At 48.4% G+C, this 26,247-nt stretch overlaps 1 protein-coding gene across 12 annotated transcripts in view; it reads right to left on the bottom strand.

The window, feature by feature from the left end:
• Positions 1-26,247, bottom strand: part of LRRC34 (leucine rich repeat containing 34) — a 54,135-nt gene that overhangs the window by 24,446 nt on the left and 3,442 nt on the right. For 7 of the 12 annotated variants that reach the window (XM_075937924.2, XM_089780773.1, XM_089780770.1 and 4 more), the window contains one exon: positions 2,322-2,442. In XM_075937924.2, the coding sequence (XP_075794039.2) occupies positions 2,322-2,437 (116 nt within the window). In that variant the 5' untranslated portion in view covers positions 2,438-2,442. Of the gene's footprint in view, positions 1-2,321; positions 2,443-14,346; positions 14,448-26,247 lie in introns of all 12 variants that reach the window. The other 5 variants (XM_075937926.2, XM_075937927.2, XM_075937928.2 and 2 more) reach the window with 1 other exon arrangement.

Below are 26,247 nucleotides of genomic sequence, written 5' to 3'. Positions count from 1 at the left end.
AGTCGATTAGATGACTAAACTAAATTTAACATGCCTAGTTTGACATGAGAGCTCCCAGCTACCCTGTTCTTCATGCAGAAATGATTGCGACCAGGAAGGCAACCTTCATTGACAGCTGTAATAGGAAGCAGGTGGCTAAAGGCTCGTAGGACTTGCCCATAAGAGTTCTGAGAATGAGACTCAGGTCCCATGCAGGTGTTGGGTCTTTTAGTGGCAGAAACATATTGTGTAGGCCCGGTAGGAACTGTTTGATGGATGGGTGAGTAAAAGCAGAATACCCTATAGAAGAGGATGGAGAGATGAGATGGCAGCAAGATGTATCCTGATAGAGCTCAAGGATAGACCCATGCGGTGCAGGTCTAAGAGGTAGTGTAATATCTGTGAGACCTCCATATCTGCCAGAGTGCAGTTATGGTCCACGCACCAAACTGGGAACAAGTGCCATTTCTGTTTGGATGTTTTTCTGGTTGTAGGTCTGTGGCAATTCATGGGGATCTGCTATACTGGTTCCAGGAATGCCCTCTCCATGGAAGTCAACCAGCCAGCATCCACCCATGAAGATGTAGCATCTGTATGGTGGGATGGTATCTGTCCGTTGCATTGTGAAAAATGATGAGGCAGCATTATGCTCATCTGTAAGAGGTATGGGTACCAAGTTGTCTGGGCCAGTTGGGAGCTACGAGGATTACCATTGGTCAGGGAAGACCAGAGTTCAGCGGTTATCTGCAGAGTTCATCTTCCATCCTGAGGCGCTCAAGGAAGCTGGTCATCTGCACTCTGCCGTCGCTTTGCTGGCCGCCTACCAGCTGCTCCCAGTAGCTGACTGCCAGCCATTCCTGCCAGCCACCTGCTGGCCGCTCCTGCCAGCCACCTGCTGGCCGCTCCTGCCAGCCATCCTGCTGGCCACTGCTCCCACCAGCCATCTGCCAGATGCTCACTCCTGTCAGCCACCTGCCACTCCTGCTGCTGTTCCCACTGGCTGTGTGCCAGCCACCCCATTGGCCCTGTGATGGATTTGGCTCTAGGCCAAACCTAGTGATTTCAGCTCTCTGTCAGTTTCTCAGGGTATGTCTACACTACCCTCCTAGTTCGAACTAGTTCATTCCACGAGGAGTAACGGTAGTTCGAACTAGGAAGCCTAGTTCGAGCTACCTAGTTCATGCCCCGTGTAGCCGCGCTGCACGGGGTTCAAACGAGCGGGGTTTTAAAAATGGCGGCGCCCCGCTTATGCAAATGAAGCCCGGGAAATTCAAATCCCGGGCTTCATTTGCAAGTGCGGTATGCCTACATTACCCCGCTAGTTCGAACTAGCGGGGTAGTGTAGACATACCCTCTGTGATTTCAGCTTTTGGCCCACAACACAGGCTAGCCAAAAGATTCCAGCATCCACTGGAATAACATTTTAAAATAGCAGAGAGACTCCTTATGGAATCTGTTTTAAGTCTATCATTAGAACAGGGCGGAGGGAGGGGAGAAACAGGTTCAACCAGTCTTACAGCTCATGTTTGGGGGGAATGTAGCCTGGTGGTTCATAGCTCTGCCCTTCCCCTCAATTGACTTCACAGTGTCTGGAAGAGAAAGCCTTGTCCACCTGAGATTCTTTACAATGACAATGTCTCTCCTTTGACTGAGTTAAACACAGTTTGCTTTTTTACATTCCCAATTACTGCAAGCATTGGTGGTCATATTTTACAGTTCCTACATTTAGGGTTAACATGGTCTGTGACTCCTCAACAGCCAAATTGGTTACAATAGGCAAAATAACATTCTGACAATTAACCATCAGGCCTATAGCAACCTGCCTGAACTATATTTACATAACCACATCAAGGATTTCTGTCCAATTCCAGCATGAACTGTATTTACATAACACCTGAATACCTTGCAGGGCTAAAGAACTGAGTGAGAATAACCACACCCAGGATTCCTTTCCCATTGATTCAGACTCTGCTTACATGCTGTTTGGCTTCCTCCAGGCCCATTGTGCTTAGACTACTTACTTGGTGGCCCAAGTGTGCTCCCCAGCCCAGTAGCATCCATGGTAATTGTTAGTGATGCTGGCAGTCGTTGGAAGGGGACCTCTATGCATACATTGTCGTGCAAGATCCACCATGTGAGTGAGGTCTTTATCTTGCCTGGCATAGTAAGACGTTTGTTTATATGATGGATATGCAGCCTATATACTGTGCGTAACCATGCCTGGAGGAGCTGCATGTGGAGGTGGGCACATGGTAACACAAACGTGGCTGCCACCATATGTCCTAGAAGTTGTAGGCAGTGTCAGGCTGTTATTTAAAATAAGCTATTTATTATTTCCTTACGTTATATCTGCTTTCTCAGATTCTTCAAGCATGTGTTCAATGAAAGGGTTTTCTGGCTGGCTCAACACTTGGCAGGCTTGCAAATACTGTTTATGGAGACTTAGGTGCGTTGACATGACAGCTTGAAAATAAAAACAATTTAGAAGACAGTTTTATACATTCATAATATGCCCATCATAAAGAATCTGGGGCCTCCTACAAAATTGAGAGACAGCAATGAGTCAAAACATACTATGGATTTCTAGTGTGCAGTATAAGTTTCTATATGGATAGTTAATACATGGCAAACTAGAGCACTGTAGATTTACACTATTTCCTGTGTACTAACTCTCCATACAAACAAGTTTAGCGTGATCTTTAGTATTAATGCCAAGTAAGAGTGTGTTGCAATAATGAGATAGGGAGGATCCATACACATGCATCTCTGTGATGAGGCCATAACAGAGGGGAATACTGCAACCACAGCCATTTCTAGATGGAAAAAAAATGCATTACAGGCAACTTCAAGCTGCGAATTAGTATTTTTGGCTCCTTACATCAGTGCTTTGATATTCACCAGGAGTGCTTTGTGACAATAAACAGCAGTGCAACGTACACAAGTATTGCATCGTGCAACTCACTCTCACCCAGCACAGTGTCTTTTGAGAAATTCTGGATATGCCTGGTGGAGGCATAAGATGGACAGGGTGATTGAGAGCAAGGGGTCCAGTTCCTATCATGCAACTTTCTCTATCCCATAATGTCATGCATTTTGGTGCCCTTTTAAAAAAAAATCCTACAAAACTCCACAGTATTTCTTACTGGCTCCCATCTCTGAACCTTGGTGCCCATAAAGCTCAGAGATATTACACATTGCAAACACAATGATCCTCTAATATTTGAAGAGCTTCAAGGACTGCAGCAACAGAGGATGTAAAAATGTATTGAAGGACAAATTATTGAGGGATATAGCAAGAACCAAATTCGTGTCCTTAGAAGAGTTCATGGAACAGCTGCAGATGGAGCACCACCTCTGAGCCCAATAAACAAGCAGTGAATGGTGGGAGGAGGAGGTTACTTACTTTTGGTGGTAACTGAAGTTCTTCAAGATGGGCATCCCTACAGGTGCTCAACAGCAGGTGTCAGTGCCACAGAGTGGATTCTTCTTAGTGCATCGGGGCCGAGCATGTGCAGCATGCAAGGCACATGGGCGCCTCTCAGCACCACTGCAAATGCATGCCCACCCTCCCCTCTGTTCCTTCTCTATCCAGAGCCCAGCCTGGTGGAAAAAAATTGGGTCCAAAGCAGAGGAGAGGAAGGCGGGAGAGTGGGGGGAAAGGAAGTTACTCACCTTGGTGCAGCAAAAGCAGTTCTTTGAGATGTGTGGAATTGCTTAAGGTGATGGGATTGCTTAAAGGACTGCAGGTAGAGGGGCTTCCTCCGGTGGTATGTTATGGGAAGCAGCCCAATGTACAAAACAAGACCATTTGTTACTGTATGTCTTTCTTATTGCAGGGGCCCTGCTGTGGAGGAGCACCTCCTGTACCTGGTCTGAGCACTATAGTTTTATGCCTGAGAACCATCAAGGTGCCACGCCTAGAGGTGAAGCATAAGAAATTGTGGCTAGAATCATAGAATCCTACAATACTAGTACTGGAAGGGACCTCAAGAGGTCATTGAGTCCCCTACCCTCGTGGCAGGACCAAGTACTGTCTAAACCATCCCTGATAGACATTTATCTAACCTACTCTTAAATATCTCCAGAGATGGAGATTCCACAACTTTTATCTAACCTACTCTTAAATAACTCCAGAGATGGAGATTCCACAACTTCCCTGCGCAATTTATTCTAGTGTTTAACCACCCTGACAGTTAGGAACTTTCTCCTAATGTCCAACCTAAATCTCCCTTGCTGCAGTTTAAGTCCATTGCTTCTTGTTCTATCCACAGAGGCTAAGATGAACAAGATTTCTCCCTCCTCCTTATGACACCCTTTTAGATATCTGAAAACTGCTATCATGTCCCCCCTCAATCTTCTCTTTTCTAAACTAAACAAACCCAATTCTTTCAGTCTTCCTTCATAGGTCATGTTCTCTAGACCTTTAATCATTCCTGTTGTTCTTCTCTGGCCCATCTCCAATTTCCCAACATCCTCCTTGAAATGTGGTGCCCAGAACTGGACACAATACTACAACTGAGGCCTAACCAGCGCAGAGTAGAGCAGAAGAATGATTTCTCATGTCTTGTGCACAATACACCTCTTAATGCATCCCAGAATCATGTTTGCCCTTTTTGCAACAGCATCATACTGTTGACCCATATTTAGCTTGTGGTCCACTATAACCCCTAGATCCCTTTCTGCCGTACTCCTTCCTAGACAGTTGCTTCCTATTCTGTATGTGTGAAACTGATTGTCCCTTCCTAAGTGGAGCACTTTGCATTTGTCTTTATTAAACTTCATCCTATTTACCTCAGACCATTTCTCCAATTTGTCCAGATCTTTTTCAATTACGACCCTATCCTCCAGATTAGTCGCAACCCCTCCCAGCGTGGTATCATCTGCAAACTTAATAAGCATACTTTCTTTGCCAATATCTGAATCATTGATGAAGATATTGAACAGAGCCGGTCCCAAAACAGACCCCTGCAGAACCCCACTTGTTATGCCTTTCCAGCAGGATTGAGAACCATTAATAACTACTCTCTGAGTAGTTATCCAGCCAATTATGCACCCACTTTATAGTAGCCCCATCTAAGTTGTATTTGCCTAGTTTATTGATAAGAATATCATGCAAGACCGTATCAAATGCCTTACTCAAGTCTAGGTATACCACATCCACCACTTCTTCCTTATCCACAAGACTCGTTATCCTATCAAAGAAAGCTATCAGATTGGTTTGACATGATTTGTTCTTTAGAAATCCATGCTGGCTGTTCCCTATCACCTTATCACCTTCCAATTGTTTGCAGATGATTTCCTTAATTACTTGCTCCTTTATCTTTCCTCGCACAGAAGTTAAACTAACTGGTCTGTAGTTTCCTGGGTTGTTCTTATTTCCCTTTTTATAGATGGGCACTATATTTGCCCTTTTCCAGACTTCTGGGATCTCTCCTGTCTCCTGTGATTTTCCAAAGATGATAGCTAGAGGCTTAGATAACTCTCTATCAGCTCCTTTACTATTCTAGGATGCATTTCATCAGGCCCTGGTGACTTGCAGGCATCTAACTTTTCTAAGTGATGTTTAACTTTTTTTTAAATTTTATCTTCTAAACCTATTCCCCTCCCCCAGCATTCACTATGTTAGGCATTCCTTCATCAGACTTCTCGGTGAAGACCGAAACAAAGAAGCATCTCTGCCATTTCCAAGTTTCCTGTTACTGTTTCTCTCTCCTCACTGAGCAGTGGGCCTACCCTGTCCTTGGTCTTCCTCTTGCTTCTAATGTATTTATAAAAAGTCTTCTTGTTTCCCTTTATTCCTGTAGCTAGTTTGAGCGCATTTTGTGCCTTTGCCTTTCTAGTCTTGCTCCTGCATTCCTGTGTTATTTGCCCATATTCATCCTTTGTAATTTGTCCTAATTTCCATTTTTTAGATGACTCCTTTTTTATTTTTAGATCATGTAAGATCTCATGGTTAAACCAAGCTGGTCTTTTGCCATATTCTCTATCTTTCCTACGCAGCAGAATAGCTTGCTTTTGGGCCCTTAACAATGTCCCTTTGAAAAACTGCCAACTCTCTTCACTTGTTTTTCCCCTCAGTCTTGATTCCCATGGGACCTTACTTATCAGCTTTCTGAGCTTACCAAAATCCGCCTTCCTGAAATCCATTGTCCATTGCGGGGCTTTGGTTCCCAGTTGTAATAATATGCTCAGATTGTGATTCGACAATATAAGGTTATTCTGTTCAGGTAAGGAAACCACGGTTGTTGAGGCCAACAGGGGGCTATGAGGCTGACCCTTGCTTTGTCCTCTGTATTTTGATGAGTACTCTGTTGAGGCGGGTACACGGAGGGATAACTGTATAGAGTAGGTGATGATACCATTTGAGGATAAGAGCGTCTCCAAGTAAGTCCTTCCCGATGTCTGCCCTGGAGCAATAAAGGGGGCACTTTTTGTTCGTCCTGGGGGCAAATAGGTCTATGTGAGGGTGATGTGAGGTAGAAAGTGTTGGCATGCGAGCTGAACGGCCCTGAGCTCAAGGACATTGATGTGTAGCGTCCTCTCTGCCACAGTCCATCAGCCCAGGGTTGTAAAATCTTTCATGTGTGCTCCCCAGCCCATGAGGGAAACGTCCGTGGTGATGACCACTGTGGGTTCCAGAGTTTGAAAGGGTATGCCCTTGCATAAACTGTCTGGTTTTGTCCACTACAATAATGCACTTTTGAGTGCATTGGGAATTGACAGTGTTTTGGTTAGGGAGTGTAGGTTGGCCTTGCAATTTGATATGAACCTTCCTTAGATGAACCTCATGACTAGACGTGCGTTCAGAAACATAGGTTGTGCAGGACGCCATGTGTCCCAGCAGTATAAACAGTTGTGCACTGTGATCAGTGGCATTATGCAGAGCAATTGGACTAACTCGCATATCTTTAGGAATCTGTCGAGAGGCAGAGTAGCGAGTTGAGGTGCGCCCTAATAAACTGTATTGACTGAATTGGAGTCAGAACTGATTTCTTCTCCTTGATCAGTAGTCCCAATGATTGGAAGCACTGTTGTACTGGATGGCAACAATAGGAGTAGTCTCGAGTTCTTGCCTTGATACGGCAATTGTCATGGTACAGATATATGGGAACGTCCTGTTTTCTGAGGTGGGCTGTAACCATTTAGAGAAAACCCTTGGTGCCATGGAAAGTCTGAAGGGCAGAACCGTGTATTGGTAGTGCTGCGTATCTAGAGTGAAATAGAAAAACCGTCTGTGAGCAGGATGGACAGATACTAGGGATGTTAAGAACTAGTCGACTATCCAATAAGCAAATGGCAGCAAAGTGGTAGAGGGAGAGAGGGAATATTTCAAAGGGGCAGCACTGCACAGCTGATCCCAGGATCAGCTGTATGGCACTGCCCCTTTTGAAATACCGCTGCGGCGTTTGCATGGAGCCCAAGGTCAGCTGGGGACTCCATTTCACTCTAGGAACACAGCACTACCAATACACGGTTCTGCCCTTTGGAAGTCCCCAGCTGATCCTGGGTTATGGGGAAATGCCGCACGGAGTCCAGGGTCAGCTAGGGAGTCCCCAGCTGCCCCTGACTCCGTGTGGCATTTCAAATCGGTAGCATGGCAGAGAGCCCCCCACTGACCCTGGGCTCCATGCTGTGCTGCCGCTTTGAAATGCACAAGAGCCCCTGCTGGGGCCATGGCCGCCACGTCTAGGGCAGTTTGTAGAGCAGTCTTTGATATTGCATGGCCTTCCATGATGACCACTCTAAATTGTGGCTTTTTTGCCTCTGGTATATCAATAAAATAATTGAACTTTGTATAGTTGTTAAATCACATTTGCTAAGGCATGCCACATAGTTGGCTACTCTTAGACTATGTCTACACTGCAGAAAAAAGTCAGAAAAAGATATGCAAATTGCGTATCTTTTTCTGCCTTTTTTTTTCCTTCCAAACGAGGCTTTTCTGAAATTTGGTCCATCTACACGGGGCCAAATTTTGGAAAAAAACTCATTTGGAAAGCCCTTATACCTCTCATCAAGACGAATACAGGGATGCCGAAAGAATACGTCTGCTTTTTTGGAAACTGTTCCGAAAAAGTGAACGCGTTCCTTGGATGCGGCAGAGCTTTTCCGGGATACCTTGGGTATCCTGGAAAAGCTCTGCAGTCTAGACATAGCCCCAGTTGCAATGTAGCTGAGGTATAAACCTTTTTGCAGAACATATCAAGTCTCTTGTTGTCTCTATCGGATGGAATGGAATGGTTTTGCTGTTGTATATTTCTTTGATGAGCAGCAGCGACTACCAAAGAGTTTGGTGGTGTATGTATGAATAAGAACCCCAACCACTTTGGGGGAACAGAGTATTTCCAATCTGCCTTTTTACTGGTTGGAGGAATGGAGGCAGGGGTTTGCCAGAAAATTTTGGCTGGTTCCATGATGGCTGAGTTGATAGGCAAAGCAATTTTGGAGGAAGGCATAGGCTGCAGGATGTAGGTAAGCTCATGTTGTGTATCCTGCACTTCCTACATTGAAATGTTTAGGTGAGCTGTGACTTTCTTAAAAAATTCTTGGAAAGGCGTGAAGTCCTCAGTGGTTGCTGGGGGCAGCAACATGACAACCTTGTCCATCACAGATGATGAGTTTGTGTCTAATGATGTGTCCGGACCCAAGTCGCGGAGCTGTGGGTCATCAATTTCATTTTGTTTCCTCTGTATCAGGGGGATTGAGGCCAGCATAGCCTCGTTGCATCGGGGGGGATTGAGGCCAGCATAGCCTCGTTGCAATCTGTGCAACATTTAAAACTAGGTGATCCCATCATCCTGGGTGGATAGCCGTAAGCGGCGGGGAAAACAACTTGGAGGAATGAAAGGCATGTTTTATTTTAAAAAGAAGAACTTGGTAAGAACTAGGGAGAAGAACTTGGAAATTAAACTAAGCTACTTATCTATAGAAACTATTGGGGAATGAAGAACACGGCAGAGGTCCGTCTTGAGCTGGGGATGGTATGAAGGAACTGAGGGGAGGGTGGCTCCATGTACGCAGTGGTGCTGAGAAGGGCCTGCGCACTTTGCATGCCGCGCATGTATAGCCCTAATGCACTGCTAAGAAGAATCTGCTCTGTGGCACTGGGACACACCAACACCTGCTGTGGAGCACCCCCAGGGATGTCTCTCGAAGAATAATATATGGTAATACAGATTTTGATAGACAACGCTTGGCTGCAGAATTTTCTGATGTGAAAGGCCACCTTCCTGGATCTGTGCGCTGAACCGCCAACCTTCCAGCATAGGAGCGCTATAATTAGAGCTGCATTGACAGTTGAGAATCAAGTGATGACTGCACTGGGGAGATAAGGGCCAACCCTAAGGACTGGCCTTTTGGTTCTGTGCAAGATATAGTGGATGGATTTGCATCAGTGGTGTTCCCGAACTGTGGTGGGATGATAGATGGCACAAATATCCCAATTTTGGCACCATCTTGCCATAAATACATCAACAGATAGGGCTGCTTTTCTACAGTAATCACTGCTGACCCTACACCTGGGCGACCAGGGCGGCTGCCCAGGGCCATGTGCTGATGGGGATGCATATGGATAGTCTAACTTGACCTTACTTGGGGCCAGCCAGCTAAGGAAGAAGGGAAACACAGCAGCTAGTTCAGCCAGGATCAGGGAGAACAGACGCACTCACTCGTCTCAGGTAAATCCTCTGCTTTGGTGGGAGAAGCAGCAGGGTGGGTACCAGGGGAGGCTCCCCATTCTCCCTGGGACAGAGGACCCCCCTCTAGAAGCCATGTGGGGAGGCATAGCTTCTCTCTGTGTTCTGGCTGGCTTGGATTTGGAACAACCCTTCTATGTGGGTGTGTGTTAGTATGGAGCAGATCTGGGTCCACCCCCACCTTTTTCCCCCTTCTCCCCTAAAACTCCCATGGGGAACTGAGGAGGAGGGCTGGGCTACCTGCTGGGGAGGAGGTAGGACCCTCGAGTTGTAGGTAGGGTTAAATTATGCCCTCCTCATCAGCAGTTAGTCCTGTCTTGCTACTTCCCTGGCTGGCTCAGAAGCTCACTTTTTTTTGGCAGGGTAGGGGGCTGCTGCTGCTGTTTCCCCAAAGTGAGGCAGGTGGGTGGGTGGAGAGGAGATAAGTGAATGTTATTTAAATCAGCTCTCCTATGTTCCCCCTATTAACAGGAGAGGGAAATGAGTCACAGTGGGTGGTGTCTGGCTGGCTGAAACACATACCTTTCATTCAACTCTAGGTCACTATTCATAGAATCATAGAACCCCAGGACTGGAAGAGACCTCAGGAGGCCATCGAGCCCAAAGCAGAACCAACCCTAACTAAATCATCCCAGCCAGGGCTTTGTCAAGCCGGGACTTAAAAACCTCTGGGGATGGAGATTCCACCACCTCACTAGGTAACCCATTCCAGTGCTTTACCACCCTCCTAGTGAAATAGTTTTTCCTAATAGCCAACCTAGACCTCTCCCACTGTAACGAAAGACCATTGCTCCATGTTCTGCCATCTGTCACTACTGAGAACAGCCTCTCTCCATCCTCTTTGGAACCTCCCTTCAAGAAGCTGAAGGCTGCTATCAAATCCCCTCCTCACTCTTCTTTTCTGCAAACTAAATAGACCTAGAAGGAGAGGCTGAGGAATTTAGGTTATGTGCTCCAGCCCTCTAATCTTTTGTTTGCCCTCCACTGGACCCTCTCTAGTACATCCACATCCTTTCCATAGTAGGGGGTCCAGAACTGGACACAATACTCCAAATGTGGCCTCACCAGTGCTGAATAATGGGGAATAAAAACTTAGATCTGCTGGAAATGCTCTTCCTAATGCACCATGGGGATGTGAACGACTAGTTAACTAGTTGCTTCCCCACCCACTTGCAGCCTCTACCAGACCACAGACTCCATGTGGTGTTGCTGCTTTGAAACACCATGTGCAGCCCGGGGCCAGATGATGCGTCCCCAGGCTGCAAGCGGCATTTCAAAGTGGCAGGGCCATGTGGAGCCTGGGATCAGCTGGGGAATCCCGCGCTGACCCCAGGCTCAATGTAGCACTAATGCTTTGAAATGCCTCATGGAGCATGATGCCGCTGGCCCCGTGCTCCTCGCAGTGCTTTCGCCTTTGAAGTGTAGTAAGAGCCTCATGGCTGTTGCTACGCTTCAAAGGCAGAAGTGCCCTATTGACTAATCGAATAGTTGATGTAATTTGCATCGACTATTCGATTAGTCAGTTATTTGAAATTTAACATCTCTAACGCTCCCTAATATGCCATTAGTCTTCCTGACTACAAGGGCACACTGTTGACTCACATCCAGCTTCTCATCCACGGTTATCCCCGGGTCTTTTTCTGCCAAACTGCTGCTTAGCCACTCTGTCACCAGCCTGTAAAAGTGTTTGGGAGTCTTCTGTCCCCAGTGCAGGACGCTGCACTTGTCCTTTTTGAACCTCATCAGATTTCTTTTGGCCCAATCCTCCAATTTGTCTAAATCACTCTAGACTCTATCCCTACTCTCCAATGTATCTACCTCTCCCCCTAGCTTAGTGTCATCCGCAAACTTGCTGAGGATGCAATCTATCCCCTCATCCAAGTCATTAAAAAAGATGTTGAACAAAACCGGCCCTAGAAATGATCCTTGGGGAACTCCACTTAAAACCAACTGCCAACCAGACACTGAGCCATTGATCACTACCCATTGGGCCCGACAATCTAATCACCTTACAGTCCATTTATCCAATCCATACTTACTTAATTTGCTGGCAAGAATATAGTGGGAGACTGTATCAAAAGCTTTGCTAAAGTCAAGATATATCACATCCACCAACTTTCCCATGTCTATACATCCAGGGACCTCATCATAGAAGCTAATCAGGTTGGTCAGGCATGACTTGCTCTTGGTGAATGTATATTGACTATTCCTGATCACTTTCCCCTCTTTCAAGTGCCTCAAAATGGACTCCTTGAGGATCCCCCTCCATGATTTTTCTGGGGACTGAGGTGAGGTTGACCGGTCTATAGTTTCCTGGGTTGTCTTTCTTCCCTTTTTTAAAGATGGGCACTACATTTGCCTTTTTCCAGCCATCCAGGACCTCTCCCAGTCTCCATGAATTTTCAAAGATAATGGCCAAAAGCTCTGCAATGACATTTGCCAACTCCCTCAGGGTATGTCTACACCACAAAGTTAATTCGAACTAACAGCCGTTAGTTTGAATTAACTTTCTTAGGCGCTACACAGGCAAACCGCTAGTTCGAACTTAATTCAAACTAGCGGAGCGCTTAATTCTAACTAAGTAAACCTCATTCTACGAGGACTAACGCCTAGTTCGAATTAAGTAGTTAGAATTAAGGGCTGTGTAGCCACTTAATTCAAACTAGTGGGAGGCTAGCCCTCCCCAGCTTGCCCTGGTGGCCACTCTGGGCACCACCAGGGAAACTTGTCTGCCCACCTCCTGGCCCCAGAGCCCTTAAAGGGGCACAGTCTGGCTACGGTGCCCATGCCAGGTGCAAGCCTGCCAGCACCCAGCTAGCAGACCCTGCACCTGGCACGGCACGAGCCAGCCACCTGCTGCCACCCAGCCCTCCCCCTCTTCCCGGGACCAGGCTGGCGGCTCCCAGGAGCTTGCCTGGGGCCGCAAGAGGTGGGCGCCCGCCTGATCTAGTGCAGAGATCGTGGACCTCATCCACGACCTCCACACTAGGCACAGGAAAGTGGCCGTCTAGGGCAAGATAGCTGCCAGCCTGGCCACCCAGGAGCAGGTTTGCATGAAAATCAGGGTGGTCCAGTGAGACCCCCGACCCTGAGCCCTGAGCTTAGAACATAAAAATATAAGAATGGCCATACCGGGTGAGAACAAAGGTCCATCTAGCCCAGTAGCCTGTCTGCCAACAGCAGCCAACACTAGAGGATGGACCGAAGAGGATGACCGAAGACAATGACCAAGCGATTTGTCTCATGCCATCCAACTCCAGCTTTCTACAAACAGAGGCCAGGGACACCATTTCTACCCCCTGGCTAATACCACTCCATGGACCCAACCTCCATGAATTTATCTAACTTCTCTGTACACTCTGTTCTAGTTCTAGCCTTCACAGCCTCCTGCAGCAAGGAGTTCCACAGGTTGACTATTTGCTTTGTGAAGAAGAACTTTCTGTTATTCGTTTGAAGCCTGCTACCCATTAATTTCATTTGGTGTCCTCTAGTCCTTCTATTATGGGAACTAATGAAGAACTTTTCTTTATTCACCCTTTCCACACCACTCATGCTTTTATAGACCTCTATCATATCCCCCTCCTCAGTCTCCTCTTTTGTAAGCTGAAAAGTCCCAGTCTCTTTAGCCTCTCTTCATATGGGATCTGTTCCAAACCCCTGATCATTTTAGTTGCCCTTTTCTGAACCTTTTCCAAGGCCAAAATATCTTTTCTGGGGTGAGGAGATCACATCTGTACACAGTACTGAAGATATGGCACACCATAGTTTGATACTTCCCCTCCTCCTCCTTCCCCTGGCTTCCCCTTCCAGCTCCCTCCTCCTAGGTTTCTTCCTCCCCTCTCCCACCTCCTTTTCCAAGTCTCCCCGAGTTTTGTTCAATAAAGAGAGTTTCTATATTTGAACACACGTGTCCTTTATTTTGTACATCAGGAAGCGGGGTTAGGGGGGTAAGTGGAAGGAGGTGAGGGAGGAATGGGGTACGAACCCCCAATAGGGAGGACTGGGGTGGCTCTGTGGGCTCCTCGGGGTGGAAGCTCTCCTGCAGCCCCCCGATTGACACCCCCCCAGATGGCAGCCTGCAGGAAGCGCAGCCGGGCTGATGGCCGAGCGCTGTGATGTGCCGAGTGTGGGCATTCAGGTCACTCCAAGCCAGGACTGCTTTGCTGTCCCTCATCGAGTTAGACAAGCGAGCAGGGAACCCCTGAGAACTGTCTGTCTGGGGAGGGGGTCGGGTCCCTTTAAGCACAGCCCTCGGCTAGCCTGAGACAGCAGCTCCATGCTCTAAGTCCTAATCTGATGCCCTGCCAGCACTGCTTCCGGCCATCCTTAACCTCGGTTTAGGGTCCACTCAATGTGGACATGCTAGTTCGAATTAGCAAAACGCTAATTGGAACTAGTTTTTAGGTCTAGATGCACTAGTTCAAATTAGCTTAGTTTGAATTAGTGCTGTAGTGTAGATATACCCTTACATGTTTAAGGACAGAGGACAATTCATAATGTTGTAACAAAGGACATTTTTTCCTGATCAGGAGATTACCATTGGTGAAGCTGAAATGTCAGTAAGTGATACCAGGGGACCCTGTCAACCACTTGCTCATGAACCAAGTCATTTCAATAGCACCAAGAAAAGATTCAACAACCAGCTTAGAAGATGATGTCAGTTGAATGTACTTACGATTGATAGAGGGGATTCTGTCAGTGTCAACTGTTATGACTGAATCTCAGTATGAAAAATCTCTGCATGATTATAACTTCCAGTCATATCCTGCATAATATCTGTGAGGCAAAGGGGGAAATGTTGCCAGCAGGGTGGAGGTGGAGTGGCTATCTGATGAATATGAACAGCCAACATGCAGCTAAAAGTCTTGAAAGAGCACTTTAATAGCTAGCCACAAATAGTAAAGTAATATGGTGTCATGAATTATGCTCTCTACCTGGTCCTGAAATTTCGGAATTGCAGGGAACTGTGTGGTGGCTGATGTACATTTATGATGATAACATTGTATATATGCAGTGCTAGCTATACCTTTATAACTATTACATTCTGTCACGGATCCTATAAGTTCTGTCACCACATACAATGACAAATAGTGGGTACTTTACAGCTACAGCAGGGGTGGGCAAGATACCTCTAATAGGCTGGATTCAGCGCGCCAAGCCACCAGATCCGGCCCATGGACGCTCCTCCTGGGACCCTCAGGCATGCAGCAGCTGCTGTTTTAAATTGACTCTATACTCTGGAAGGAGGGGGAGGCTTCGGGTGATCTCCCCACCCCAAGCCCAATACTCATCTTCTATTGGCCAGAAAAAGCCAGCTAATAGGATATGAGGGATTGGCCTGGGGATGGGGGCAGTACAAGCCTCTCCCCCCTCCTCAGATTGAGAGCCATGTGGAGGGAGCAGGTTGCATTTTCAATGCTCTGGGGCTGCAGCAGGCAGGGAGTCCAACCTGTCTGAGGGACCCTGCACCTGAATCCCCTGGCCCAAGTTACAACCCCCTCCTTCACTCAAACTCCCTCTCAGATCTCTCACCATATTCTACACCCCAGTCCCTTATCCCATGCACCCTTCTGCACCCAACCTCCATCCTAGAAACTGCCCCTCTTCCACGGAAAATTGTAGCCCTTGACCACTTTCCAAAATCTTGGAGTGCTCCTCCCTCAAAACAAATTATTGCCCACCCTGTTCTATAGCATATGTCGTGATGCAATAAAGATTCATTAATTGAAAAAAAATGATTGTATTGCCTCCCCAAACTAGTGCAAAAAATATATGTACAATATAAAAAATACAATTAAAAATTCTTAAATAAATTACAAGGGGAAAGAATATTCATGTCCATTTCAGTCCACTGTGCCTACACAAACAGCAACTGTGGCTCTCTAGGGTCAGTTTACATTAAAACTGTTCTTACTGTCCTCCTGCATACAATGGTAGGCATGGAAACACAGCCCCTGATGCTACACAGAAAGTTGGTGGCCTAGTGAGGTGCTTACATGGAGTTCTCCACTGACTGCAAGGGAAGTGAACCCATCTTTGCTGAACCTGTAGGTCAAGAGAATGCAGTATCTGTGTTTGTTGCTGGAGAAGCCCCATTATGCCCTGGTGCATCTCTCTCTCCTTTTTCTGCTGCAACTCATGAGCTTTTCCCCATACTGTCAGCAGGCCCAATGACAGGAGAGGGGGGCAAAGGTGGTAATTGCCCCAGGGCCTGGCAATTCATAAGGGCCTGAATCTCCCAGCCTGCTACTACTGGTGCCTGGAGCCCCAAGCCCTTTAAATCACCTCCAGAGTGCTACGTGGTGTGTTCCAGGTGGATGTGAGGGCTGGGGAGGACGTGCCATGGACCAGGCAGCACTGAGGTCTGGCTGCCCTTGTCTGCCCCTTCCACCTGAGGGCCCCTCCCCTACCGCACATCTTACCCAGGGCCCCAGCGAGACTGTCAGACCCACTGGTTGTCGGAAACACCTACCAGCGTCTCTGTACATAGTCTGCTGCAACACTGTCTTGCAGGATCTCAGAGAAGGAGAAGTTACTCACCTTGTATAGTAACGATCGTTCTTTGAGATGTGTCCCTGTGGGTGCACCACTCTAGGTGTCAGGCTTGTCCCGGCGCCGCTAGTCAGAGGCTTTTCGTAGCTGTAGTCGGCCGTGCCGTGCCTGAGCAGTAGCCATCGTGCGCCGTTCGCGCCTTTTCTCTCGTTGAGTGGTCCGGTCCCTCGCCAGTTCCTCTCACTGCTCGGAACCAGCAACGAGACAGAAGAGAAGACCCGGAGTGGGGAGGAGGGCGGGACGTGGAGCATCCACGGGAACACATCTCAAAGAACGATCGTTACTACACAAGGTGAGTAACTTCTCCTTCTTCTTCTTCGAGTGGTCCCCGTGGGTGTTCTACTCTAGGTAACTATAAAGCAGTACCCAAGGTGCACACCGGGTCAATGATTTTTTGCAGATGAGAGAACCACAGATGCTATAGCAGAGTCTGTGGCCCAACGATATACTATAGCATAATGATGCATAAATGAGGTACTGGAAGACCAGGTGGCTGCCCAGCAAATGTCACTAAGAGGGACACCTCGCGCAAAAGCAATGGAGGTAGCCACCGCCCTAGTAGAGTGAGCAATAGGCTGTGAAGCGAGTGGTCTAGCTCTGAGTGAATGACATGTAGTAATGCAAGTAGTAATGAGTCTGGAAATACTTTGGCTCGAGAGTGGATTGCCTTTGGAACGCTGCGCTATCGATTTGAGCAGCCTATCCGTACGTCTCCATGAGCGGGTTCTCTCTATGTAAAAGGAGAGAGCCCGTCGAACGTCAAGCATATGTAATAAGGCCTTGGAGCGAGAAGAGTGAGGCTTAGGATAAAATGAGGCTAGAACTATGGGTTGGCTGATATGAAAAGATGAATTGACCTTAGGCGTAAACACCAGGTGTAGTTGTAATGTCACTGCATCCTTAGAGAAAGCTGTGTAGGGAGGACTTCCCATCAATGCCCCCAGCTTGCTGACTTTGCGTGCAGAAGTGATAGCTAGTAAGAATATCACCTTCATTGTTAACATTCGCAACAGTACCGATGCTAAGGGCTCAAAAGGAGGGTAAACGATGGTATGTAGCACCAAGTCTAAGTTCCAAACCGGGGGTGGTGGCCTGTGAGGTGGGTGTATGTTCATCAAGCCCTTTAGGAATCTTTTCGTGGTTTGGTGAGAAAATATTGAAGAGCCGTGTACTGAATCATGGAAAGCACTGATAGCCACTAAATGAACTTTCAGGGATGACATGGAAAGTCCGGATTAGTGGAGCTGGCGGATGTAGTCAAGGATCTGATGTAGAGGAGAGGCGAGAGGTTGCGTGTTATGAGTACGACACCACTGTGCAAATCTGCGCCACTTTGCCAGGTAAGTTTTTCGGATAGAAATCTTCCTGCTGCTCATCAATATTGTCTTGACCCATTCCGAACAAAGGGTCTCGTCATTTTTGAGCCAGTTACCAGCCATGCTGTGAGGTGAGGTACATCGAGCCTGGGATGCAGGAGAGTGCCTTGCTCCTGTGAGAGAAGCCCTGGGTGAAGAGGGAGTGGCCATATGGACATCTTGTGCAAAAATGGGTACCATGCTTGTCTCAGCCACGCCGGAACTATCAGGATGACTGTCGCTGCCTCCAGCCTTATTTTCTCGAGAGTCCTTGGGATGAGGACTGTCGGGGGAAAAGCGTAAAGGAGCGATCTCTGCCAGGTGGTCAGAAGAGCGTTGCCTAGAGAACCCCTTCCCACGGCCACTCTGGAACAGAACAGAGGACACTTGGCGTTGTGTCCCGGGGCAAACAGATCTACTGCTGATGTTCCCCACCTCTGAAAGATGCGATGCAATATGTCCGATTTTATTTCCCTCTCGTGATCTAAGGGGAACCGTCTGCTCAAAGAATCTGCAATGAGATTGCTGATGCCAGGTAAGTAAGATGCTGTTATGGTGACGTCATTCCTTATGCACCAGTTCTAAAACTGCACTGCTTCAGCACAGAGGGAGTGTGATCTTGCGCCCTCTTGTCTGTTCACATAATACATCGTTGCCACGTTGTCTGTGAAAACCCTGATGGAGGCGTTCCATATGCATGGAAGAAAGTGCTTGCATGCAAGAAAGATGGCGCATAATTCTAGGAGATTGATGTGAAAACCCCTTTTTGTGGGGAAGCACTTGCCCTGAATGCGCTCGTTGTCCATGTGCGCACCCCAACCAATGAGTGAAGCATCCATTGTTATCAGCGCGGTGGGCTGTGGACAATGATATGGGACTCCTGGTTTGCATCCTCCAATGCAGGGAATCCCAGACGTGGGGCCACACCGTGAACGTTTTGTGAATGCTGTGCTTTTGTGGCATGTATACACTTGCTAACCAGTGTTGAAGGTCTCTGAAGTGAAGTCTGGCATGAGGGATGACAAAGGTGGTGGATGCCATGTGACCTAGGAGATGAAGGCAGGTATGGACGGATACAGTCGGAGCCTTGTCGAAGACCTTCACAAGTTCTTGTATCACGTGGAACCTAGAGGTAAGTATGCCCTTGCCATAAGGGAGTCGAGGACTGCCTCTATGAACTTTATATTTGTGTGGGAACGATGGTCGACTTTTGTTCGTTCACTATGAGACCAAGGGAATCGAACATTCGTCTGGTCATTGAAATCATCTGCACGGCCTCCCGATGTGTTGGCGCCTTGATCAGGCAATCATCCAGGTAAAGGAATATGAGTACCTGTCTGCAGCAGAGATGTGCAGCAACGACTGCTAGAGTCTTTGAGAAAACTCCGGGAGCCGCTGATGCCAGGCCGAACGGGAGGATGCGGTATTGGAAATGCTCCTTGTTTGTCACGAAGCGCAGGAACCGTCTGTGCGCTGGATGAACTGTGATGTGAAAAATAAGCATCCTGCAAGTCGAGGGCAGCAAACCAGTTGTTGTGGTTCAGAGATGGGATTATTGTCATAAGGGTTACCATTTTGAAATGGCGTTTTTGAAGGTAACGATTGAGCCGGCACAGATCAATTGAGTCAGGGCCACACCCCCGTCTTCTTTTGCGTCAGGAAGTAGTGTGAATAGAACCCTCTTCCTTTGAGGTCGTCTGGGACCTTCTCTATCATCCCGATGGCAAGTAGGCGATGGGCTTCTTGTTGCAAAAGGTCCTCGTGAGAGGGGTCCCTGAAAAGGGACGGGGGTGGTTGGGTGGTAGGAGGAATGGAAGTAAAGGGGATAGTGAAGCCTGATCTTATCACTTCTAATACCCATTTGTCGGTCGTTATCTCGGCCCAGTGATCGTAATAAGGCTGAAGACGATGATGGAAAATGGGGATGGCACTGGCAGTGTTAACAAGGACGACTGGTGTGGTTTGTGCCCCCAATGGAGGAGTCAAACTTGCTGCTTTTTATGTGGTGCGTTAGTCTCTCTGGATGGTTGCGGGCATCTGCGTTGTGGCCTTTGCTTGGATCAAAAGGCCGAGGCTGTTGCTTGTGGAATTGGTAGTCGTATCTTCTCTGATGCAGGAAATGCCTTCTGCGTTGGAATGGTGGTACATACATGCCAAGTGTACGGAGGGTTGTAGGAGAGTCTTTCCCGTTATGCAAGACTTCGTCGGTCTTATCCGCAAACAGCTTTAATTTGTCAAATGGAAGGTCTTCAACTTTAGCTTGCAAGTCCCTAGGGGCGCCCGCCGTAGCTAGCCATGATGCTCTGCGCATGGATATCACAGTAGCTATTGATCTTGCCGCAGTGTCTGCAACATCCATGGCAATCTGGAGGCTTGCCCTGGAGCAAACATAGCCCTCCTGCACTACAGCACGCAATAGAGCCTTGTCCGCTTCCAAAGTGTTCTGGGCGAGCTCTGCCAACTTGGCGATGTTATCAAAGCCATGATTGGAAAGCAGAGCCATGTAGTTGGCAATGCAAAGAAGGAGTGTGGATGAAAAGGGAGTTACTCACCTCGTTCAGTAACGAGTGTTCTTCGAGATGTGTGTTCCCGTGGGTGCTCCACTGTAGGTGAAGGGTTGCCCTGAGCCGCAGATCGGAGCTTTGTATAGCAGTTTCCCCTGTTGAGCCACGCATGCCCAGGAAGCGTCTCGAGCCCTTCCCGCCTCCTGAGGAGCATGACTCAACCCCCTCCCTTTCAGTTCCTCGTCTCCGCCCGAGAATTTTGACTCCGAGCAGAGGGGAGGTAGGAAGGGTCGTGGAGCACCCATGGGGACACACATCTCGAAGAACACTCGTTACTGAATGAGGTGAGTAACTCCCTTTTCTTCTTCGAGTAGTGTCCCCGAGGCACTTCGAGGGTGCTCCACTATAGGTGACTACAAAGCAGTATTCAATGTAAGGCTGGAGGGAGCCGGAGTCATTGTTTAGCAGTCATAGAGAGTACTGCTGTGGCAACTGCTAAATCACTCTTGAGTTGTGGAAGGATAGCGTAGTGCTTAGCAAAAGTATGGTCTGAAGACCATGATGCTGCCCGGTAAATGTCTCTTGAGGGGACATTGCCCAGAAAGGCTGTAGAAGCAGCCGTGGCTCGAGTAGAATGTGCTCGTGGTGGGTGTTGTAGCGGTCTATTGCCCAAAGAGTGGCATTTGATTATACATGTCGATATCCACTTTGAGATTCGTTGCGATGATATCGGTGTCCCTTTGGATTGTTCAGCAATGGAGATAAAAAGTCTTTCAGATTTACGAAATGGTTTTGTTCTATCTAGGAAGAAGGCCAGAGCCCTCCAGATGTCCAGAGTGTGCAAGCTGGCGTCTGTCTGCGAAGAATGCGGTTTTGGGAAAAAGGTAGGTAATAAGATTGGTTCGTTGAGATGGAATTCTGTACAGACCTTTGGCAAAAACGTGGGGTGGGGTCTCAGTATTACCCTATCCTTTGTGAAAACTGTGTAAGGAGGTTCTGACATTAATGCTCCAAGTTCGCTCACCCTCCTGACGGAGGTAATGGCTAAGAGGAAGCAGACTTTCATAAAAAGGAAGGGAAGTGGTACTGTTGCCAGTGGCTCAAAGGGAGGTCTGGTGAGGCAGTTCAAAACAAGATTTAGGTCCCACAAAGGGGGTGGGGCCTTATGTGGTGGGTACACATTCTGGAGTCCCTTGAGGAATCTCTTCGTAATAGGATAGTTAAAAATGGAGAAGCCGTCTACTAAGGTATGAAATGCTGCTATTGCAGAGAGGTGTACTCTTAGAGAGGAGATTGACAGTCCTGATGCTTTAAGGTCCAAAATGTAGTCTAGGATGGTATTTAGTGGTGAGGCACGGGGCTCCACTTTGGTGAAGATGCAGGGTATTGAGTTGTGGATGCAGTATCCTGCCGTTGTCCTGAGATAGTAGGTCTAACCGGTATGGTAGTGGGTGGGGTGGCTGGACCGCTAGCCTGTGAAGGTATGGATACCAGGTTTGGCGAGACAATGATGGCGCAATCAGGATGACTAGGGCTTTGTCTCTCAGGATCTTGCGCAGAACTCTTGGGATGAGCGGTATGGGAGGAAAGGCGTAGTGTAGGGGGGCTATCCATTTGATTAGGAAGGCATCCCCCAGAGAGTGTTTGCCAAGTCCCGCATGTGAGCAGAATTGGGGACATTTGATGTTCTGGGTAGAAGCAAAGAGGTCTATCAATGGCCATCCCCACTGGTGGAAAATTGAGTTCGCCACCTCCGTATGAAACTCCCATTCGTGGTCCGCGGTGAAGTTTCAGCTGAGGGAGTCCGCTTTGGTATTGTTCACTCCGGGCAGGTAGGATGCTATAAGGGTGACTTGGTTGCGGATGCACGCATTCCACAGGTGAATAGCCTCCGCGCATAGAGAGCGGGAGCGGGCTCCACCCTGTCTGTTTATGTAGAACATCGCGCAGATGTTGTCTGTTAGGATGCGGACTGTGTGATTGGCGATGTCGGAGGCAAAGTGTGCACAGGCATTTCTTACTGCCCTCAATTCGAGGAGATTGATATGTAAGAGTGTCTCATTTGGGGACCACTTGCCTTGAACTTCATGACCTTCCATATGTGCCCCCCAGCCAAGCAGGGAAGCATCTGTGGTGATTTGAATAGTGGGTTCGGTTTGTTGGAACGGAACCCCCGTCAGAAGATTGTTTGGCACTGTCCACCATCGTAAGGATGCGAGCATGTCTGATGGGATAGTAAACGTTTTGTTTCGAGGGTGTCGTGATGGGATATAAACGGTTGCAATCCAGAGCTGAAAACATCGAAAGTGCAGACAAGCATGGTGGACTACGTAGGTGGTGGAAGCCATGTGTCCCATTACTCGGAGGCATGTAAGTATTGTGGTGGTAGGAACTGTGAGCATCCCGTTTATAATTTCTTGCATGGTTGCAAAGCGTTGTTGAGGTAGTTATGCCCGGGCTGTAACTGAGTCCAGGCGTGCGCCAATGAACTCTATATCTTGAACCGGGTGCAGAATTGATTTGTCTTGGTTGACTAGAAGGCCTAGACGACTGAGGAGGGCCGTGGTCGTATGTATCATAGAGGCGGTTTCGGCATGTGAGGATTCCTTTAGAAGGCAGTCTTCTAGGTAGGGAAATATGATGACATTCTGCCATCTGAGATACGCAGTTACGACCGCCAGTACCTTCGAAAATACCCTCGGAGCTGATGAGAGACCGAAAGGAAGAACCTTGTACTGGAAATGGTCCAGTCCCAACGTGAAGCTTAGGTAGCATCTGTGGGCGGGGTGGAGGGTTACATGGAAATAGGCATCTTGGAGGTCGAGGGCTGCGAACCAGTCCCCTCGATCTAGCAAAGGAATGATAGCGGAAAGAGTGACCATCTTGAAACGTTGTCTCTTGAGAAATTTGTTCAGTTTGCGGAGATCCAATATAGGTCTCCAGCCCCCTGTTCTTTTCTCGGTCAGGAAATAGTTCGAGTAAAACCCTCTCCCGTGGAACTCTCGGGGTACCCTTTCTATAGCCCCAATGACAAGGAGCCGATTGACTTCTTGTTTTAGAAGGGTTTTGTGCGAGTGGTCCCTGAAAAGGGACGGGGTAGGGGGAAGGTTAGGGGGGATAGAAATAAAAGGGATGGTATAGCCCACTCGAATTATCTCTAGGACCCAGCGGTCCAATGTTATGGATTCCCACTGTGGGAGCTTTTGTTTGTCAAATGGCAAGTCCTCCACTTTGGGCAGGAGTTCGCAGGGAACGCCAGACGACTAGCCAAGAAACTCTACGCATCACCACCGCTGTAGCTGTAACTCGGGCTGCAGTGTCAGCTAAATCCATTGCCATTTGGAGAGCGGCGTGGGCGATCATATGGCCCTCATGAACTATTGATTTTAAGATGGGTCTTTTGGAGTCGGGGAGATGTGCCATTAGTTCTCCCAGTTTTGAGTAGTTGTCAAAGTTGTGATTTGCTAAGAGAGCAGAGTAATTTGATATTCTGAGTTGTAGGGTTGAAGAGGAGTATACTTTTTTGCCAAAGGAGTCCAACTTTTTGTGGTCCTTGTCTGCATTGCCCATCCTATACTGTGGAAGCTTCGCTCGTTGTTGTGCTGAGTCCACGACTAGTGAGTTAGGTTGTGGGTGAGTGAAGAGAAAGTCGTTGTCTTTTGAGGGGACAAAGTACTTTGTCAATTTTCCTGTTAGTTGGTTGGATGGATGCAGGCGTATTCCACAGATCTTCTGAGGTCTCCATGATTGCCTCATCTATGGGTAGGGCAATCTTGCCCTGTAGTGTCGGATGTAGATTCTTTAACAATTGGTATTGTTTCTTCTGCACCTCCTGCGGGGAGACATTCTGGCTTGTCGCTACTCTCTTGAATAGTTCTTGGAACTGTTTTAGATCGTCAATCGTTCCAGTGTCTGATGGTACTACGGCGTCCTCTGGTTGTGCATCAAGGGCATCAGAGTGTGTGACGTTTACTGACTGAGTATCTGAGTCATTGTCTGAGATTTGTTCCACATCGTCCTCTGAAAAACTTGCTGGAAGTAGGGGTTGTGGCCGAGGTAAACTTCTCCGGGATGCAGTGGAACGAGGTGGGGAACAGTGTCCATATGGCTCCCAGTGTCCCCAGGGTCCCCATTGCGGTGGATAAGGTGGAGGTGGGTAAGGCCAGTATGGGTGCCATGGGCCATGTTGTGGCGGAGCCCTATAATGGTGGGAGCGAGCCTTCCCAGGTGGCGGATGTCGCGAGGAATAGACCGTGTGGCGGTCATCATCAGGAAGGGGAGCGTCGTGAAGAGACAACAGTGATATCGACCTGGGAGGGGATTGCCTTGATGGGGACCCCTCAAGAGAGTAAGAAGTAGAGGGCAGGCACAGATCATGATGCCTGCTGTATGGATCAGTCTCTTGTTGGGGCTGATCCCTAGGAGCCTCATCTAGTTGCTTGTCTGGCTGTGAGAGGACCAGCGGAGCATCAGTTGGTGTCAGTGGCTTCGGAGGCTGCCCATCCTTTTGCTGCGGTGCCGTGACTTTAAGAGGCACCGCAGCTTTAATCCGTGGTGTAGCTTTCAGCACTGCAGAGGCTTGAAGCGGCGCCGGGGCTGGAAGCGGTGCCGCGCTCTGAAGCGGCACCGCGGTTTGAAGCAGCGCTGGCTTTTCATGCCGTGCCGGCTGCTTAGAACGCTCTCGGGGCGCCGCAGAGGCTTGAAGCGGTGCCGGGGCTGGAAGCGGTGCCGCGCTTGCTAGCGGCACCGCGGTTTGAAGCGGCGCCAGCTTTTCATGCCGTGCCGGCTGCTTAGAGCACTCCCGGGGCCGCTCGGCTGTTGAGCGCCCCGATACCAGCGCAGAGTGGGAGGATTGCCCCAGAGCTTTAGTGGCAGGGGACTTCCCAGCCTGGTGTGCCTCTCCTCTGTGTTTGGGAGAGGAAGAGGCTGGAAGAGAGTGGGATGGAGAGGCTCTGGGTCTCGGGGCATTTGTGGAAGGTGGCGGGGGTTCTTGCCGTGGTGCAGATTGTTCTCCCGCAGGCTGTAGAGCTCTTTCAAATAAAATCATCCTGAGGCGGAGCTCACGATCTTTTCTGGCTCTCGCCATCAGGGAATTGCAGTGGGTACAGTTGTGGGGAGAGTGGGTCTCCCCCAAACACCGTTATGCAGTCCAAGTGGCCATCTGAAGCCGGCATTGGGTCCCAGCATTGACCGCACTTTTTAAACCCTGAGGAGCCGGACATTGTGGGCTCTCTCCCTCTAGAAATTATTATATTTCTCTTCTATATTGTTATAGTTTATGTGGTTTTGCTTCTTCTTCTTTTTTTTTTTTAAAGTCTTTATGTGTTTCTTGTTTTGACAGGCGGGAGAAAGCAGGTTCACCGGAGTCCCGGTCTGAGATAAGTTCAAGCCCCCTGAGGGGGGGATTTAATTAAGTCTATTTTTCCTATTTCTAGTTTTTGTGTGTGTGTGTGTGTGTGTAAAGAAATGAGGAAAGAGTAACTAGGATAAAACAGGGGAAGCTAACTATGCCTAAATCACTAAGGGGAAAGCAGTCAGATAGTCTGACAGGGAGCTCCTGGCTGCTCCGACCGCTGACGAGGGCGGTTAAAGAGGAACTGAAAGGGAGGGGGTTGAGTCACGCTCCTCAGGAGGCGGGAAGGGCTCTGCTATACTAAGCTATACAGGGGAAACTGCTTTACAAAGCTCCGATCTGCGGCTCAGGGCACCCCTTCACCTACAGTGGAGCACCCACGGGGACACTACTCGAAGAAGAGGAGTAAATTTTTCGACCGAATATGTCCAGTTTTTTGGCCTCTTTTTCCACTGCTGCGTTTTTCACCTGTGGATTCTTGGCTCAGTTGAGGGCTGCATCCACTACCAGTGAGTTTGGCTGGGGATGGGTGAAAAGAAACTCTAAACCCTTAGAAGGGACAAAGTATCTCTTCTCCACTCTCTTTGATGTAGGCGTAGCCGATGCAGGGGTGTGCCAGATTTCCATGGCTGGCTCCAGGATCGCCTCATCAATAGGGAGCGCTGCTCTAGACTGTTGTCTTGGGTGCAGGTTTTTCAGTATATTGCTATATTGCTTCATCTGCACCTCTGCCATCTGGATATTCTGTGTCTGTGCTACCCTTTTGAAAAGATCTTGGAATTCTCATCCATCGTCTGGCGGTGAGGTGTCTC

The sequence above is a fragment of the Pelodiscus sinensis genome, chromosome 10, assembly GCF_052426305.1.
Source record: "Pelodiscus sinensis isolate ZL-2025 chromosome 10, ASM5242630v1, whole genome shotgun sequence".
Lineage (NCBI taxonomy): Eukaryota > Metazoa > Chordata > Testudines > Trionychidae > Pelodiscus > Pelodiscus sinensis.
This window is presented reverse-complemented; position numbering and strand designations above follow the sequence as displayed.